Source organism: Berghia stephanieae, chromosome 3 (assembly GCF_034508935.2).
Source record: "Berghia stephanieae isolate SIO BIC M18660-M18661 chromosome 3, UCSD_Bste_1.3, whole genome shotgun sequence".
In the NCBI taxonomy this organism is placed as follows: Eukaryota; Metazoa; Mollusca; class Gastropoda; order Nudibranchia; family Aeolidiidae; genus Berghia; species Berghia stephanieae.
Window position 1 is genome coordinate 43,460,298 of NC_088362.1, and position 18,718 is coordinate 43,479,015.

Sequence of the window (18,718 nt, forward strand, 5' to 3'; positions counted from 1 at the left end):
ATTTTATTCTGAGTAGCTTACGCATGCACCTGTTTACGAAAATCTGTACCCTCCTTATACATGCCTGTGATGCGTTCCAAGTTTCACATCCATACAGTAGGACAGACTTCACATTTGAGTTGAAAAGTTTTAGCTTTAGTCGAAGGGAGATATCTTTAGTTCTCCAAACTCTGTTCAAAGATGTGAATGCAGCCTGTGCCTTTCCTATTCGTGCTTTCACCTCTGCTTCCGTGCCTCCATCCTTGTCAATTATACTTCCGAGATAGCAGAAATTGTCTATATATTCGAGTTCCTGATCTTTTACTTTGATCTGCCCCCTTTGACGCGTACCTATCCTCAAGACCTTTGACTTTGCAGGGTGAATTCTTAGACCAATTGATTCCGAGAGGCTGTTTATAATTGTGGTTTTTGCTTGCATCTGGTCCTGGGTGTGGGACAAAAGAGCCAGATCATCTGCAAAATCCAGATCATCCAACTGTGTCCATGGGGTCCACTGTATCCCATTTCTTCGCCCTTTGGAGGTTTCTTTCATTAGTCAATCAATGGCAAGGATGAACAGGAATGGTGAGAGCAAGCATCCCTGCTTGACACCAGTCTTAATTTCGAAGCTGTCACTAAGCTGATCTTCATGTACAACCCTGCAACTTGATCCTTCATACATTTCCTTAATGAGGTTTACTATCTTTTCAGGGAGTCCATAATGTGCCAGAATTTTCCACAATGCACAAACAACATGATTAAAATCAATTCCAATGGCTCTAAAGGACTATTCGTTTTGTTTTGTTTTGTTTTTTTGTTTATTTATTTATGTTTTTGGGTGGGGGGGGAGCGGGGGAGTTGTGGTTTTATTTTTCATTATAGATCAAGCCACAGGTTGCCAACTCAGGAGGCAAAAGTTTCCTGAACTTGTATGCAAACACATAGGCTAAACTCCAGTAAAAAGACATTATATACTACTCTTTTTCAGCTTAGCAGGTGATTGGAAAATATACTGAGGGTTTATAATATACTGAATTATGTAAATATACAGAAAATTGGCAACTTTGAAGCCATGAGGATCGGATTCTTTAAAATTTTGATCTAAACCAAGCTCCATAGAACTAGAAGTCTTATTATGGAAAGCAATGAACAAATTCTTCAGATACTTATCATATAATACTTCCTAGAATCAAAGTCAGTCAATCAAATTTTTCTTAACCCTTATTTCTTTGACCATCTTCTTACCTAGTCAATACAATTGAGCCAGTTAATTTTGCCAAACATTGGTTTCTGAATTGGTTATCATTGTTGTCTCGCATCCTTTCAGAAAGCGTGTCGTGTAAATTTCTCATGACATCATAAATGGTGTCAATCCGCAAGATCTTATGAATGATGTCCAGGTTCATAAGAGTGCCACCATCAAACTTGCCAATGGCTGCAGAAAAACCTGGTATCACCTCCGATCTGAAATAACAATATTATAAAATGGCATCTGAATTGGAACATCTCTTAACCAGTGAACTATCATACACTTCGTGAGATCCTAGGTTTGAGAGTTTTAGCCATGATGAGGTTCATTTAAATTGAAGGACGAGTTTTCTGGCCAGATTTTTAAATATCTTTCTTTTCAGATTACACAGTTAACTGGTTATTGTTTATAAAATATGAAAGTGAAAAATTGAGGGTTGACATGGATGCAAGTTATTAATCGGATAAAGTGTACATGGCATGGTAATGCTACAGTGCCAGAAAATGCACAAAAATTCAGCCTTCCTCAACTGGGGATCAAATCCGAGACCTTCTGATTGCAAGACGTATGCACTGCTATTGCAACAAATGGGCTACCCAAAGGATAGCATAGTAAGGACTTAAGTGTTAATTAGCTACTACAACGGGCTACACTCACTGACATCACTTATTTATCAGAGATACCCTTTGTTAAAATAGAGTTTGCATAGAGTAAAGTGGAGGTTGAATTTATTTAAAAGTAAAATAAATATAGATGAATGCATAGAGGTAAAATTAACTTTCGCCTTTGGTTTAATCACGATACTGATAGAGTGCTTGAACATTTAAAAAATTTCTAGCATTACAGTTCTTTCCTTTGTAAAATTGAGGTAAGAAAAGTATTTTATTTACAATTTTGTTCTGAACTGATAATTAGAGATTAATCAAGCACTACTTTCCTTTTGAAAAGAAACCAAAAAAAAAAACAGTTTGCTTTGCCAATATTAAGGCATGATAGAAACAGCCATTGGCCCAGTTTCAGACAGCATATTGTCTTTGCAATGACCATTATAATTGGGTTTTTTTAACATTATTTTGTTTCATCTGTGAAAGTGCATGTACATAACACTTTATAAATGATGACGCTAGGCTTTCTCAATAATCAATTACAGTCTCAATAATGGGAATTTTTGTAGTTTATGTTAAAGAAAGGAAAGGGCATGAAAAAATGTTTCATTCTTGTACCATTGTTTTTTGTATTTTTTAACTTTTTTGTAAAAAAAATGGTGTACAAAAGTATTCTGAGTATCCAGTGAATTAAAATAACTCATAACTAACAGTATGAAACCTGTCTGAAATTAATGCAAGGATGTTTTTAATTAGGGTGTGATGATTTGTTAGGCCTATATATGAGATTAGGAAAGACTGACGTAAATATTTGTACATATTAGTGGTATAGGAAATATAACCCACAATAGATCAACAATTGTATTAAACCAATGAAGAAGGCCATATGATACATTGCACATTAGGAATCATTAGGACAAGACGCATTGAGAATTGTCTTCCTCAAGTACTAAGTTTACAAATGAGCGAAATTGTTCAGAATTGGGGCAACTTACCCTAATCAGTTTCCACCTAAAGAACAAAAACAGCAATGTGACTAAAGGGTTAATTAAACTGTGCTGCTTTATAGTCTTGTGGCTTTGGACCACAAGGTCTTCGGTTCAAGTCCCATCCTGGACAGTGCAAAGTTTCACACTTTACTTACAGTCTCTCACCCCACTCAGGCGTAAAATGAGTACCTGGATGGTAACAGCCTTGTCTCAGTCAGAAAGAAAATAGTACAGTCCACTCCGGATAATCGCAACACCTTTGGATCAGCGAAAATGTTGCGATTGACCGAAGTTGCAATTATATATGAAGTTGAGTTTCCTGCCCACTATTGTAACATTTTACACAAATATGGTAAATCCAATCAGTTGTTGTAAACATTGTTCTAAGTCCACCACAGACTGAACAATTTGATTGGAATAAAAAAAATAATATGACAGCCCTGTATAGATGTTGACAAGCAAAATCAGATTTGAGGCAAGCCGACATCTTAAGATTGGATTCACTTTCACATTTTGTTCTCAACATTTGTAAGAGTCCAAGAGATTAGCCGTGATGAGAGACAATGCCCACTCGCCTCATGTCTAATGGTCACAGATGACTGCACAAACCTGAACTGCAAAGCCCTGCCTCTTTTGTCTCTAATAGTGTGGTGACACACTAATGAAGTATTAAATCCAGCCCACTCTTGATTCTTCAACGTGTCATGATGAAATCTGACCATGAGATTTTGTTTGATTGATTGCATGAATTTGCCTCCTTTTGAGGTCGAAAATTTGTTGCGATTAACCAAAGTTGGTTGCAATTAACCAGTGACTTTTATATAGAATTAATTCCGTTTCTTGGGAAATGTTGCGATTAACCGAAAGTTGCAATTAACTGAGTTGCAATTATCCGGAGTGGACTGTAATAGAATCTTAATGGCATCATGTCTCATCCTATATGTTAAGTGTTGCTGTTGGCTTTGGACCCCTTGCAAAGCTCTTTGAGCACATTTAGTGGATTGTAAAAGCTTAAGTTTGTTTTTATTTTCAAAGACAGTTCTTTTTGTGAAAATGGTAAAACATTTTGTCAGCTTCAAGTATAATCAAACCCTACCTATAAAGGGTGATTGTATATCTTATAGGCCTTTCTGTTTTAGACAAGAACGCTTATAAAACATATCATATTCTATCTATATACATTGATAAGAATTATATTCATATATCTTACTTTGCCTCTGGTATCCTCACTGACAGGTCCATATTAAAGTAATGATCCTTGATGAGTTTCATACCTAATGCTGATTGGACACTGTCAAAAGATTGAATAGAGGGGACATTTTTATTGATGGAATATTTCAATGTTTGTAATGAAAGAAGAGCAACAGTAAAGTAAAAGATGAAAGATTAGATAATAGAAAGAATGACAAAATATACAATATTTCACTTGAGAATTTCTTCATTTATAACCCACTTTTAGTTTATCTCAATCATATTATTAATGCAACAAGATTGTGAGGGGTCACATTTTCCCAAATGACAGCTCCAGTACGGTTTTCAATGTTACTATCTTGTTTATGTAATAAACAAAAATGAATATAACAGCCTCAAAAGAGAACAAAGCCAACAACAACAAACAAAAAAACAAAACAATTAGAACATAAATACATTACTTAAAAATCAAAATAAACAGCAGATGTTTTAATATTTTTTTTGTTGATGAGCCCGAAAAGTTCTGTGTTTGGCATTTTGTTCTTTTTTGAAGGTGTTATATTCATTTTTGTTTAGTGTCTTTACATTACACAGCTTCTTGCAGCTTCATATCACTTTATCTTGTTTAGGAAACATTCTTCGAGAGCATGACAAAGATAATGTTCAGGAGATGTCATTTGTGACTAAATGCCTCAGGCAAGTAATGTGTCAGAGTGACTGAGATGCAGCAAATTACATTTAAGGTAAAACTGATAAGCTTATGAATTTTCAGTGGGGTTTAGAAAAAAAAAAAGAATTCATTCTTCTCAATAAAAACACAATTACTTAATGAAAATTCCATACTTTCCACTGTTTTAAATAACGTGTTCAATCCAACATAATAATGATGATTAAGCAGTTGTCACAAATAATTGTTAATATGGGATGACTTACTGTCTCAGTAATCCATTGGAAATCTGTAAAAATTGTGGACTGGTGTGAGGAACTCTACAAGAGTATTTGAAGGTAATCTCAATGGTTGCTCCATCGTAAGTCCTTTGTGTCGCACAAACCACAGGCTGGAATGAATCATTTATATAAAGAGTAGTTCATACGTCCTTTGAATGACTAAATGGATCAAGAGTATTTGGAGCCCGGGTAAAATGTTGTAAAATACTTTCCTGCATTCAACAAATATTTACCTGAACTTACTGGCATAAAAGGGAAAATATAAAAAGAATAATATGAAAAGCAACAAGCATCATGCTAAATGGAACATTTAGTAAACAGCTGCATATACAAGAATGTCTTTTATTTGTTTAGTTGAAATCCCTTGTTGATGTCAAAGTAAATCGATGACTTGTTTCTCTCAATGCCGTTCAAATACAAAGTACTTTCTCACAATCAATTGGCCCAATCACTTTCAGAAAGATTGGTTCACTCACTTTCCAACATGATATGTATGACTAGATTAAAATGGTGACAGAATTTTTTTTTTATTTGTCATCTGTATTCACTGTTGTAAATGGACGATTGTGCCATTTCACATATCTAATGAAAGAAAAGAATTGATCACCGCTACATGATTTTATTTTTATTTTCAGTATCCATTAGAAGTATAAGAACAGCACCTCATAAGCTAAGCATGATGTCTTACTAAAGCCCATACAACAAGGCAGATAAGATGCTAACCAGTTTACCCAATCCCAGTTGTAGCACGGACCTATGACAAAATACCAACAACACAGCAATTCCTAACAGATGTTTAAGATATGTGGCTAATTTACAATAATTAACTCAACGCTTGAGATAGGGGTGGAAGTTTTGAGGACGCAGGAAAAGAAAATCAGAAAAGAAATTTACTTTATCAAAACTTTCATTCTCCTTTCCAACTAAGCTGAATCACTGATGTTGTAGTAATCCTTTGTAACAGAAGATCATACAACAATTCACAATTCACACAATTCAAGCACTCCTATTTTGTTATACACTACCATACTTAAGTTAAACAGGATTATGCTTCCTGTTTTGACCCTTCACAGGAGACGTTATTCCAAAGATGTGATGACAAAGAAGGAGTGATGTCTTGAACTTGTTCATGTTGTAGCATGGTTAGTTTTGAGGTATGTCCTCGAGTTTGTCTTGTTTCGTTTTGCATGTATTTCGGAAGTGGTAAACTGACTTTGTGATACACCTCTTGTGGACAGTTTGAAGCATGATGTTTTTCAACAATATTTTTAAGCCCAGAGATGTGATTGCTGTGATGTTCCACAGTCAGAATGTGACACAACTTTATTTTCAGGTCTTTAAAGGCCTGAAACTAAATTTGTCTGAATTTTTATAAGCAATGTAATTACAAAGTACATGGTAGAATGCCAGATCAGGTAGAATCAGATATTATGCGGTTTTCTCAACACAATTGTAAACAAGCCCTTTCGACTGATGACTTCAAAAAATCGCTCCCTGCTTCCCTCTAAAACTCCTGTTACTGAAATATCGGCCATAAAATCTTCAGCCTGAAGAAGATTGTTTCCAAAGAAAGTTTTTTTTTAATCTAATACCAGCTTTTCTAAATTCAGCATCTCTTGACGATGACAAAATGTGTCAGTCTGAATGGCACAAGCACCCACAAATAAATGAGACATGCATACACAATAAGCTGAGTGAGGTGCCATAGACAGTGAATGCAAACAAGAATATACCCACCAACCCCCCCCCCCCCCCCCCCCCCAAAAAAAAAGAACTCTACTCACATCTTTTGGTAGTTGCCTGGTAATAAACAAAATGCTGCCATCAAAGTGACGCACAGGACCAATAAGTTCAGATAAGGAAAATACTAGTGCATGTTTAATCCTGATGTTCTCCACGACAGGATCGAATGCCACATGGTACTGATGAATTTCCATAGTTTGCGGCAGAGATACAGCCACATAATTGGTAAGAATCATTCTTGCAGTTCCATGTCTCCCTTTGAAACAATTTAGAAATCAAGACAATATAACTTGGAGAAAATAAATATTCGTATAATATACCAATGTTTTAACTCTAAAGAATCTGAAACAAAAAACATAAGAAACACTAAAATCTTATGCTATATCTGAGATAATGTTCGGACAAACTGGTCTTATTTGATTTATTTGCATTTCATTAAGAAAAACAAATCATGAACCTTAAGGTGTGTGGGAAGATGTTATTTCAAGAGCATCATTTCTTTCTTTCAAGCTACTATCTAAAACGTCAAGTTAAGACATAGAAAAAGTATCAGTGGTTCCTTAACTTAAAAAATAAAGAAAAGGAAATACCTTGTTTAGACTCTGTTCTTTGACTCCACTGGTGATCAACGTACTTCTCCCAAGGAAACCTTCTTTGATGCTCTTGACTCCCTACCTGACTTTGACCTAAACTCAGAGATGCCATTTGCAAGTTTGGAGGAGAGGTGGGGTTTTCTCTACCACTTCCCCTTTGCATTCCCCTGCCAATACTAATATGATTGGCTGGAGCAGAGGGAGGGGTAACTTCTGCACCTGGTTCTCGTGGGGGTGCTGCAGCACCTCTTGTTCTGCCACGTCCAGTTGAGGTACAGGTAGGTTCTCTTATTGGATCAGGTGTATTTGAAGGAGCCTTCATATAAAAAAAAAGAAAAAAAAAAGATAATCTATTTTTCTTGGAAAACTTTAGTAGTTTAATAGTGAAAGATATCAAATAGTTTGCAAATTTTATACTGAATATCTTGCTATTCTTTATATAAACCGATTGACTCACCAAACTGTATGTTACTGTCGTAAAAGATTCTCAAAATGTTATACTTAGAGCAAGACTGGTGATTTATCCATCAAGTTTTAACTATTTAAAACTACAATATTAGATCAGTATCAAGTGAAATAAATGGTACAACATATGCTCTTGTTAAATTTATTATAATTATTATACAATTTTCTAAAGTGACAACCTATAGGTGTTAGAAAGGAACAATTCAACCATGTTGTGGGGAAAAAAAAAAAAAAAGAAAGAAAGAAACATTAAGAATTATAGATAGATACAAGGCAGTGATGATGATGCTAGGGATAATGTTGTGTTGGCAGCAATGATGCTGTTGTATGAATGGTGGTGGTCACAATGCTGTGCCAACAGTTTTTGTAGTGATGACATAGTGCATAGTCTTTTTAATTGATAAAGAAGGCGGTGTATGGTGGTGGTGATGATTATGATGATGATGTGCTTGAAGTGATAGTTATGCAAAATGCTTGTGATGTTTTGATGAAGCTGATGATGTCAATGGTGGCAGTGGTGAGGTAAATGATTATTCATTTATTATTTCATAGTATAGGACACAGATTCCAGGATTTATCCTGTTTTGTTTTTAAAATTGAGAGAGAGAGAGAGAGAGAGAGAGAGAGAGAGAGAGAGAGAGAGAGAGAGAGAGAGAGAGAGAGAAGAGAAGAGAGAGAGAAGAGAGAGAGAGAGAGAGAGAGAGAGGAGAGAGAGAGAGAGAGAGAGAGAGAGAGAAAGAGAGAGAAAAGAGAGAGAGAGAGAGAGAGAGAGAGAGAGAGAGAGAGAGAGAGAGAGAGAGAGAGAAATAGTTGACTCACTTCAGGGTTTAACTCCGGCCTCCTTCCCCTTCGTCCTCTACCACGAGCACGTCCTTGTAATAGTTCACTCATTTTCTGAAAGCCAAATAAATTATGAAAAGTTTGGAAAATTATAACAACATATGAATAAAAATAAACATTTCTTAATTTTAAAAAAAAATTATTTTTTTTTAAATTGAGCTTTATATGATGCAATATCTACTAAATGTGCTCAAAGCGCTTTACAAGAGGTCAACAGCAACATTTAACATGTAGGACAGGACATCCGCCTGTTAGGCGATATTACAATTTTTCGGACAAAGACAACGCTGTTAACGGATATGTACTCATTTTACACCTGAGTACGGTGAGAGAATGTGAGTAAAAAGCCTTTTCCAAGGACTCAACTATGCACCAAGTGTGAGGCTCGAACCCAGGACCTTCCGATCCGAAAGGGAGTGTCATACCACAAGACCACATAGCCGCACTTAATAAGCAAATAAATGCTTTTATTTTTTTCTCAATATTATTTATCAATTATCAAGTCTCGTCAACCTGATCCTGTAAGGAAAATTCCAGTAATACAATTTTTTAGATGATTTGAAAACTTTCATCCTCATTATTATTATGATGATAATAATAATTATTATTATTATCATTATTATTATTATTTATTATTAATTATTATTATTATTATTATATATTATTATTATTATTTATATTATTATATTATTATTATTATTATTATATATTATTATTATTATTATATTATTATTATTATTATTATTATTATTATTATTATTATTATTATTATTATTATTATTATTTATTATTATTATTTAATATATTATTATATTATTATATTATTATTATTAATATTATTATTATATATTATTATTATTATATATATTATTATATATTATATAATATTATTATTATTATTATTATTATTATTATTATTATTATTATTATTATTATTATTATTATTTTATTATTACTATTATTATCTTATTATTATCATTTTTTATTATTATTATTATTATTATTATTATTATTATTATTATTATTATTATTATTATTAAAATTATTAATATTATTATTATTATCATTATTATTAATATTATTATTATTATGGCAATATTTCCATTATGATAATAAGTCCATAAAAATCTTTTGGAGAATCATGTCCCGACCACCAAACACCCCCCCCCCCCTCTTTTTTTTTTTTAAAGGTGAAAAAAAACAAGTCTGGGTGGGTAAAGAAAGAGGGGAGCGAGGGGTTGGGAGGGGGTACAAATAATAAAGTAAGAGGTCGTCCAATGGGATCATTCCACCAAAGTGGTGCTGTAAAGTCGTAACAGTGAATCTTTGTGTATAAAACAAGGAGGGGGGGGGAGGGTCTGCCCTGCCCCATGTGCACTTATTTGCGTATAATATATGTACACGTCAGCTAAATAAAACTATGGCTAGCACTATTCAGTATCTGATACTGAATAGTGGTTTTGCACTATTCAGTATCTGATACTGAATAGTGGTTTTGCACTATTCAGTATCTGATACTGAATAGTGGTTTTGCACTATTCAGTATCAGATACTGAATAGCGGTTTTGCACTATTCAGTATCTGACCTGAATAGTGGTTTTGCACTATAATACGGTGTTTTTTTTTCCGAAACCTGACAAAGTTATGGGAAGAGTGAAGCTGTGGGAGTGAATATGGGACTCAGAGAAGTGTACACCAGTGGAGTGTGAACCTGGGACTGGGTTTCGGCGGGTTTCGTAATAAAAAGCAATTACTTTTTTACGAAACCCGACGACACCTGGCAATATCCGACAAAGTTATGGGAGGTAGGCAGCAGCGTGTGTGTGTGTGTGCGTGTGTGTGTAGGGGGGGGGGGGAGGAGGGGATGAACCTGAGATTCAGGGAAGTGTACACCAGTGGGGAGTGAACCTGGGACTCTGGGTTTTGTAAAAAAGCAATAACAAAATAGGGGGGGGGGGGGGAGATTACTTTTTTTACGAAACCCGACAATATGCGGCAAAATTGTGGAAAGTAGGCAAAGCGTGGGGAGTGAACCTGAGACTCAGTGAAGTGTACACCAGTGGGGAGTGAACCTGAGACTATGGTTTTCGGCGGGATTCAGCGAGTTTCATATAAAAGCAATTGCTTTTTTACGAAACCCGGCAATATCCGACAAAGTTGTTGGAAGTAGACAACAGTGGGGAGTGAACCTGAGACTCAGGGAAGTGTACACCAGTGGGGACTGAACCTGAGACTCTGGTTTTCGGCGGGTTTCAGCGTGTTTCATATAAAAGCAATTGCTTTTTTACGAAAACCGACGAAAACCTGGCAATATCCGACAAAGTTATGGGAAGTAGGCAACAGTGGGGAGTGAACCTGAGACTCAGTGAAGTGTACACAAGTGGGGAGTGAACCTGAGACTATGGTTTTCGGCGGGATTCAGCTAGTTTCATAAAGAAGCAATTACTTTTTTACGAAACCCGACAAAACCTGGCAATATCCGAGAAAGTTATGGGTAGTAGGCAACAGTGGGGAGTGAACCTGAGATTCGGGGAAGTGTACACCAGTGGGGAGTGAACCTGTGACTGGGTGTCGGCGGGTTTTGAAAAAAAAAAAGCAATTACTTTTTGTTTACGAAATGCGCCATCTCCCAACAAAATCGGGCAAAGTTATGGAAAGTAGGCAAATAATGGGGAGTGAACCTGAGACTAAGGGAAGTGTACACCAGTCGGGAGTGAACCTGAGACTATGGTTTTCGACGGATTTCAGCGAGTTTCACATAAAAGCAATTATTTTTTTACGAAACCCGGCAATATCCGACAGATTTTGAAAGTAGGCAACAATAGGGAGTGAACCTGAGATTCATGGAAGTGTACACCACTGGGCAGTGAACCTGAGACTCTTGTTTTCTGCGGATTTCAGCGAGTTTCACATAAAAGCAATTACTTTTTTACGAAACCCGACGAAACCTGGCAATATCTGACAAAGTTATTGAAGTAGGCAACAGTGGGGGGTGAACCTGAGATTCATGGAAATATACACCAGTGCGGAGTGAACCTGAGACTCTGGTTTTCGTCGGGATTCAGCGAGTTTCATATAAAAGCAATTGCTTTTTACGAAACCCGGCAATATCCGACAAAGTTGTTGGAAGTAGACAACAGTGGGGAGTGAACCTGAGATTCATGGAAGTGTACACCAGTGGGGAGTGAACCTGAGACTCTGGTTTTCGGTGGATTTCAGCGAGTTTCACATAAAAGTAATTACTTTTTTACGAAACCCGACGAAAACCTGGCAATATCCGAGAAAGTTATGGGAAGTAGGCAACAGTGGGGAGTGAACCTGAGACTCAGGGAAGTGTACACCAGTGGGGAGTGAACCTGAGACTCTGGTTTTCGGCGGGTTTCAGCGAGTTTCACATAAAAGCAATTACTTTTTTACAAAACCCGACTAAACCTGGCAATATCCGACAAAGTTATTGAAGTAGGCAACAGTGGGAGTGATCCTGAGAATCAGGGAAGTGTACACTTGTGGGAATTGAACCTGGGACTCTGGATTTTGTAAAAAAGCAATACCAAGGGGGAGGGGAATTACTTTTTTACAAAACCCGCCAAAAGCCGACAAAGTTATGGGAAGCAGGCAGCAGTGGGGAGTGAATCTGGGATTTGGACACCGATGAGGATTGAACCCGGGACTGCGAGAGGCTGATACCAGTGGACAGTGAGCTCAGAATGTACTTTTATTTCGAAACCTACCGAAATTGTCAAAAGTTATGGGAAGTGGGCACCATTGGGCAATGAACCGGGACTCAGGGAAGTGCACACCGGTTGGGAGTGAACCTGGGACTGTGAAAAGAGGAAATCAGTGGAAATGAACCTGGGACTATGGAAGATGGATACCAGTGGGAAATGAAGCCGAACTATGGGAGTTGGGTACCAGACGAGAATGAAGCAATTACTTTTTTACGAAACCTGCCAAAACCCGCCGAAAAACCATAGTCTCGGGTTCACTCCCCCACTGTTACTTTCTTCCATAACTTTGTCAGATATTGGCGGGTTTCGTAAAAAAGTAATTGCTTTTTTTTAAAAACGAAACCCAGTCCCAGGTTCACTCCCCAATGGTGTACACTTCCCTGAGTCCCAGGTTCACTCCCCACTGCTGCCTACTTCCCATAACTTTGTCGGGTTTCGGCAGGTTTCGTAAAAAAAGAAACATCCATAAAAATACCACGTGTATTCAGTAAATAGATGTCAATTGTAGTCTAATATTCAGTATCTATTTAAATTATTATTATTATTATTATTATTATTATTATTTTTATTATTATTATTATTATTATTATTATTATTATTATCATCATCATCATCATCATCATCATCATCATCATCATCATCATCATCATCATCATCATCATCATCATCATCATCATCATCATCATCATTATTATTATTATTATTATTATTATTATTATTATTATTATTATTATTATTATTATTATTATTATTTTTATTATTATTATTATTATTATTGTCATGTAAATTTCAATATAATACGGCAAGTAATTCTCGGAAGTACATCGCTCAATTAAAAATGAATTTATAATGAATCGGGTTTGTCTTAGATGACAAAACAAACAAACAAACATCAACAACAAGGAGAACAACAACAACAGAAAAAAGCAAGATTTTAAAAAGTAATAAACAATAGAAGAGCACAATAATGAAAAACAACAACGCGATGATAACACATAAAAGATATTCGTAATAAATCGATAACTGATTAAATTACTCCAACTACTTGATTAAAAAAAAAATCATAACCATAATCATAATAATGACGATGATGACGATTACAACAACAACGATAATAATAATAGTAAGTAATAATAATAATAATAATAATAATAATAATAATAATAATAATAATAATAATAATAATAATAATAATAATAATAATAATAATAATAATAATAATAATAATAATAATAAAAGAACAATAGTATATTATCAACATTAAAGTATATTTCAAGCAAATAAAATTATTAAAACAAAAGTTTTAAAAATATAAATAGACAGAAGGAATTTTTAAAAAATATGGGGAAAAAAAAAAAAAAGTTACCCTTACAGGGATTTGAACTCTCGAACCTTAAGCTCAGAGTCAAACAGCTTATATCCACCATGCCATGGTGTCACTGAACTTTTAGAGACATTTAATCATGTCTATTCTCATCTCATCTCATGTAGTTCCATATCTGAAGCAGACGTCGGAGGTCATCTTCCGCCAAGCTGATCCATCTCTTGCCAATTCTATTAAAGCAGCGCCACCTTTCTCAGCTTCATCTGTCCAAGTTCTTATCCCTTTCAAATACGTTATTCTTTGTCTTCCTCTTATTCTTTATCATCCCAAGATCGTCATGTCTATTCAGACATTAAAAAATGTATTTGACTGCCTCTCTTATTTTGATATTTTGAACTATGTTAATTGCACGATAGCTGAAATTTAAAAATTTCGATCAAAATATTTTTACAACTTTGAATCGGGCTGTCAGTTACTGCACGTGTTCAATCTGGAAGTAGGTCAGCAGTTCAACCGAGATTGTCGTACTTTTCACTCTCTCTATAAAAAAGAGTTCCTTATGGATACTGAATAGTGGCAGCAGCTTCTTATGGTTCACACTATTATGTTATGACGATCGACCCAATCAGCAAAGTCCGGTCCGCATTCGTGCACCGTCGCGAACCCGCCTGGTAGCATCGTCACAACACACCTTTCGACTAGATGCTCTGCCGTTTCGGGTTCTTGTCCACAGCGTGGACATAAAGGACAGGAAGTTAGACCCCACTGATGTAACGCACCGGCCGTTAGGCAGCTCCTCGACCGAAGCCGATTCGCAGCTACCCAGTGTCTCCTCTTACTGGTATCAAAGCCTGGCAACTTCTCACCAAGCTTAGAGGAGTGTAGGTCCCCGCCCCCACGAGGGATTGAATTCGTCCAAACCGACTTCCATCTCGTATGTGCAGCTCTGTCCGTAGTCAGGGATTCTGCGTACAAGGGTTGCCGGGACTTATTTCGGCTCGAAACGGGGGCACCGTTCATTATGCGCATGAGAGGGGTATCCCCATTCCCTCTCTCTTTGATCTTACTCAGCCAGTTTCCCGTAATGGTCTCCCTCCGGACATCGGGGGGCTGGATCGCTGCCATTACCGGGCCCCATTCTCTAGGGGTTGTTGCTAGCGTTCCCGACACTATGTGCATCGACTTGCGAAGTTTTACATCCACCTTCTCAACGTTTCTGCTTCTACCCCACACTGGAGCGCAATACTCCGCGGTGGAATAGCATAGTGCCAGGGCGGATGTTCTCAGGAGCGCTTGGCTAGCGCCCCAAGTCGATCCCGCCAGCTTCCTCAGAAGACTATTCCGCTTCTCTATCTTCCGGGCAACCCCTTCGAGATGAACCCGATAGGTAAGGCTGCGATCCAACGTCACCCCTAAATATTTTGGACGCGGCTCATATGGGAGTGGCTGGTCCCCGACTAGGACATTCAGTTTACGGGTGTGCCAACCACTGCATAAGTGAAATGCAGTGGCCACGGTTTTTGAAGTGTTCATCTTCAGGTACCACTTGTCAAAGTAGGATTTGAGTCTGGTGACGTCCTCGCTGAGTACGCTCTCGAGACGGGTCCACACTTTACTCTGAGTAACGAGTGCCCAGTCGTCTGCGTATCCCAGCCTCAGGGAGGAAGTGTTCGGCATATCGCTAATGTAAACGTTAAACAGCATTGGCGCAAGTACCGACCCCTGAGGGACCCCATTCTTCAATTTCCTTACTTTGCTCGTGACGTCTCCCAGCGCGACGTGGAATTGCCTTTCCCCTAAGATCGATGAGAACAACTTCAAGGTCTTTTTGCACCTTATGATTTTTGCAAGTTTGAGCATTAACCCATCGCACCAGACCGTATCGTACGCCGCTGATAGGTCTATAAACACAGCACCTGTTTGCTGTTTTCTCTCGAACCCGTGCTCAATATGCTCTGTAAGGGCAATGACCTGCTCCGTGGTGCACCTCCCTTCCCTGAAGCCTGCCTGCTCAGGTGGCAGGGCAGCGTCTAGGACCGGCCCCCATCGGTTTAATAGAACACGCTCCAACAATTTGTAAAGACAGCTCAGCAGCGATATGGGTCTGTAACTGTCTGCCTCCTTCGCCGGCTTCCCTGGCTTCAGGATGGCAACTATCTTCGCGTGCTTCCACACTTGTGGAAGCTTTCCTTTTGCAAGGACGTCAGACATTGCCTCTGCTAGCCAGGCCCGTGCCCTGGGGCCCAGATGCGTCACCATATCGGGATATACACCATCTATCCCTGCTGCTTTGCCGTTCTTTACTTCGCTAATGGCTGCACCCACTTCTCGGGGACTGAACGGGGCCGTCCAGTCCGACTCCTCCGCAGGTAGCGAGTCCAAAATCGTTCGGTACGCCTTGCGGACACCGCGCTCAAAAGCCTGATTAGGGACCCGCTTACTACGGTTCTTAATATTCTTGGCAATTGTGTCTGCCTCGCATTCCGGTGCAGCCTTCGCGAAATTCCGATCTGGGTCCAATTTCTTTATCAAACGCCAAGCGTGGCGGCTGGAGTGTGTAAAGTCGAGGCTTTCCACGGTCTCCTGCCACCGTTGCTTCCTTCCCTCTGCCAGAGACTGAAGTAGTCTATCGGCTGTGTCCTGGGACTGGGTCTGCTGGTACTCTCGGTACAGCTCTTCCGACTCTGCTGTCCAGCAAGGGGTGTAGAATTTCCGCTTGCCCCGTGGAATAGAGCGTTGAGCGCTCTTAACCAGTAGCCTACTAAATCTGGTTATATTCTTGGACTTGGGAGGAATGGCAGGGCAGACCTGCTCGATATAGGAACTGAATTCCTCCCAGTCAGCCTTCCTGAAATTCCATCTGCAAAGTGGGAGAGACTGCACCCTCGGTATTGTCACCCCAGCTGTGACAAGAACCGGTCTGTGCTGGCTATGCGGAAAGTCCCCGAGGACTGTCCGCTTCACCTGCAGCGGTTCACCGTTCGCGCTTTTCGTTACGAGGGTGAGGTCTGGAGTGTACTCCTTCTTATGGCGGGTACCCCGGAAGGTACCCTTGGCTGTAGGATCGTACACTAGGTGTAGATCATTACAGTCCATCCATGAGCGGAGTTGTCTTCCTGCCTCGTTGCAGTCTCGGTAGCCCCATTCGTGATGGTGGCTATTAAAGTCTCCCAGACAGATGGAAGGATGGCTGACCACCGGTACCGGTGGTGTAGTCCAAGTCGCTCTAGGTGGTTTGTAGATATTATGCAAACACAGTCCACCTACTTCCACGGAAATTCGGTTCACCCCATTGCTGTCCGTTACGCTCTCAATGACCCTTACCTTCGATGGCTCTTTAGCGTAAACGCTAACCCCTCCTTTGAGCCTCGAAGTGTCCTCGCGTTGGACCACCGTATAGCCTGGGATCTGGAATCGGGAAGATTGCGCGCCTGAATAAAGGTGGGTCTCCTGTAAAAGGAGGATATCAACGCAATGAACGGCCAGTAGCTTTGATAAAGCTCATTTTTTGCCATACTCTGGCTCTCGACGTTCAGGGACAATATACGCGTCAGTTCGCCATCCCCGCCGTCGCATTTTCCAATCGGCAGGCCGCGAATCGATTGATGCATGGGACGTTTGCTTTTTTCTCGGACGTGCCGACGACCCGGGCGACACGAACGCGGTATTATTTGGCTAGGCGGCAGACCGCTTCGCCATTGACGGGACTGTTTGGGACTCGACATAAGGACAATAGTGTGGCGCCCGGGATAGGGCTGCTATTCGGGCACCGGGTTTGGATCAAATTTAGTCACACACCGGGGCGAGCAGCTCATGTGGCTCGTTGGCTCGATACCCGGGATGGTCTCGTGACGGTCGACCGGGATTTACACCTTTGCCCTCCCGTGTGCCTCAAGCCCCCTCACCAACTGCAAGGTAAAGATCCACGAGGGGGTGAATAGTGGCAAAGCACTATTCAGTATCTGATACTGAATAACCACTTCCTAAAACTATTCCCGTCTCTATACGTGTTTTTTTTTTTTTTAAATGGTTAATGCAAAAAAAAAAAAACAACAAAAAAAAAAAAGGGAAAAAATCTGAAAACCGGGGGCTATCACAATCAAAGTATGGGCAAGGTGACGGCATTTGAATGCAGCACGTAGATTCCTTGTCCAATCTTTATCTCCATTATTTTCACGTGAAAAATTACTACTTACGGGAGCTTTAATTCCGATTTCCGACCAAAGGAAATACAACGTTCTGTAGAAGAAAATCACTTCGAATAAGGCAAGGTGACAACGAATGCATCAGCATCAGAATTAGTTTGACATAGACCCCTCTGTCAAAGAGTTGATTTGTTCCACCAACTACTCATCACCAATAGATAGAATAGGGTGCGAGCTCGGACATTATTTTGTTTTGTTGTGTTTGTGTGTGCGCGCGTGTATGTGTATGTGTATGTGATGTGTGTGTGTGTGTGTGTGTGTGTGTGTTGTTTTTTTGTTTTTTTAAGGATGGCAGTTGGCAGATTGGGTATGCAAACAAAACCAAATAAATCATAGGGATGTGCTAAATTATTTGAAATAATGTCAAGGTTTTCAAAAGCATCACATTTTCATAAAAATAAAAAAATTATATTTTTCAAATTCCACAGCATTAGTTAAAGTCTTAAAGTTCAAGGAATTTCACTTTCAACGGGTTTAAGAGGAGCATTTTTGAGTCTTCGTTTTTAAAATGCCAAACTGGCAAAAATGCACGCCTTAATATCCAGACAATAAACAATGCCTTCTAAGGCCGCGTGTCCACCAGCACGGTCACCACCCATAAACAACCAGTCTTTTTGTGCGGTAGGCAAATTCTGATCGGGTCGTTTTCTTTAACCGTGTCCACTGCGACAGAAACGGCACGAACCGTTTATTTGCCGATTATAGTAGTAAAGTAGTAGAAGTATTAGTAGTGGAGGTGGTGGTAGAAGTAGTATGCAGCAACAGCAGCAGCAGCAGCAGTAGTAGTAGTAGTAGTAGTAGTAGTAGTAGTAGTAGTAGTAGTAGTTGTTGTTGTTGTTGTTGTTGTAGTAGCAGTAGT

General features: G+C 38.8%; 1 protein-coding gene across 2 annotated transcripts in view; it reads right to left on the reverse strand.

Moving 5' to 3' along the window:
• LOC144967787 (piwi-like protein 1) overlaps window positions 1–18,097 on the reverse strand; it is a 39,442-nt gene extending 21,345 nt beyond the window's left edge. For both annotated transcript variants that reach the window (XM_078905428.1, XM_078905427.1), the window contains exons 1-7: window positions 17,851–18,097; window positions 8,582–8,656; window positions 7,295–7,613; window positions 6,746–6,960; window positions 4,947–5,071; window positions 4,033–4,113; window positions 1,225–1,443 (exon numbers count right to left, since the gene is read on the reverse strand). In XM_078905428.1, the coding sequence (XP_078761554.1) occupies window positions 1,225–1,443; window positions 4,033–4,113; window positions 4,947–5,071; window positions 6,746–6,960; window positions 7,295–7,613; window positions 8,582–8,653 (1,031 nt within the window). In that variant the 5' untranslated portion in view covers window positions 8,654–8,656; window positions 17,851–18,097. The remainder of the gene's footprint in view (window positions 1–1,224; window positions 1,444–4,032; window positions 4,114–4,946; window positions 5,072–6,745; window positions 6,961–7,294; window positions 7,614–8,581; window positions 8,657–17,850) is intronic.
• Window positions 18,098–18,718: the final 621 nt, after the last annotated feature.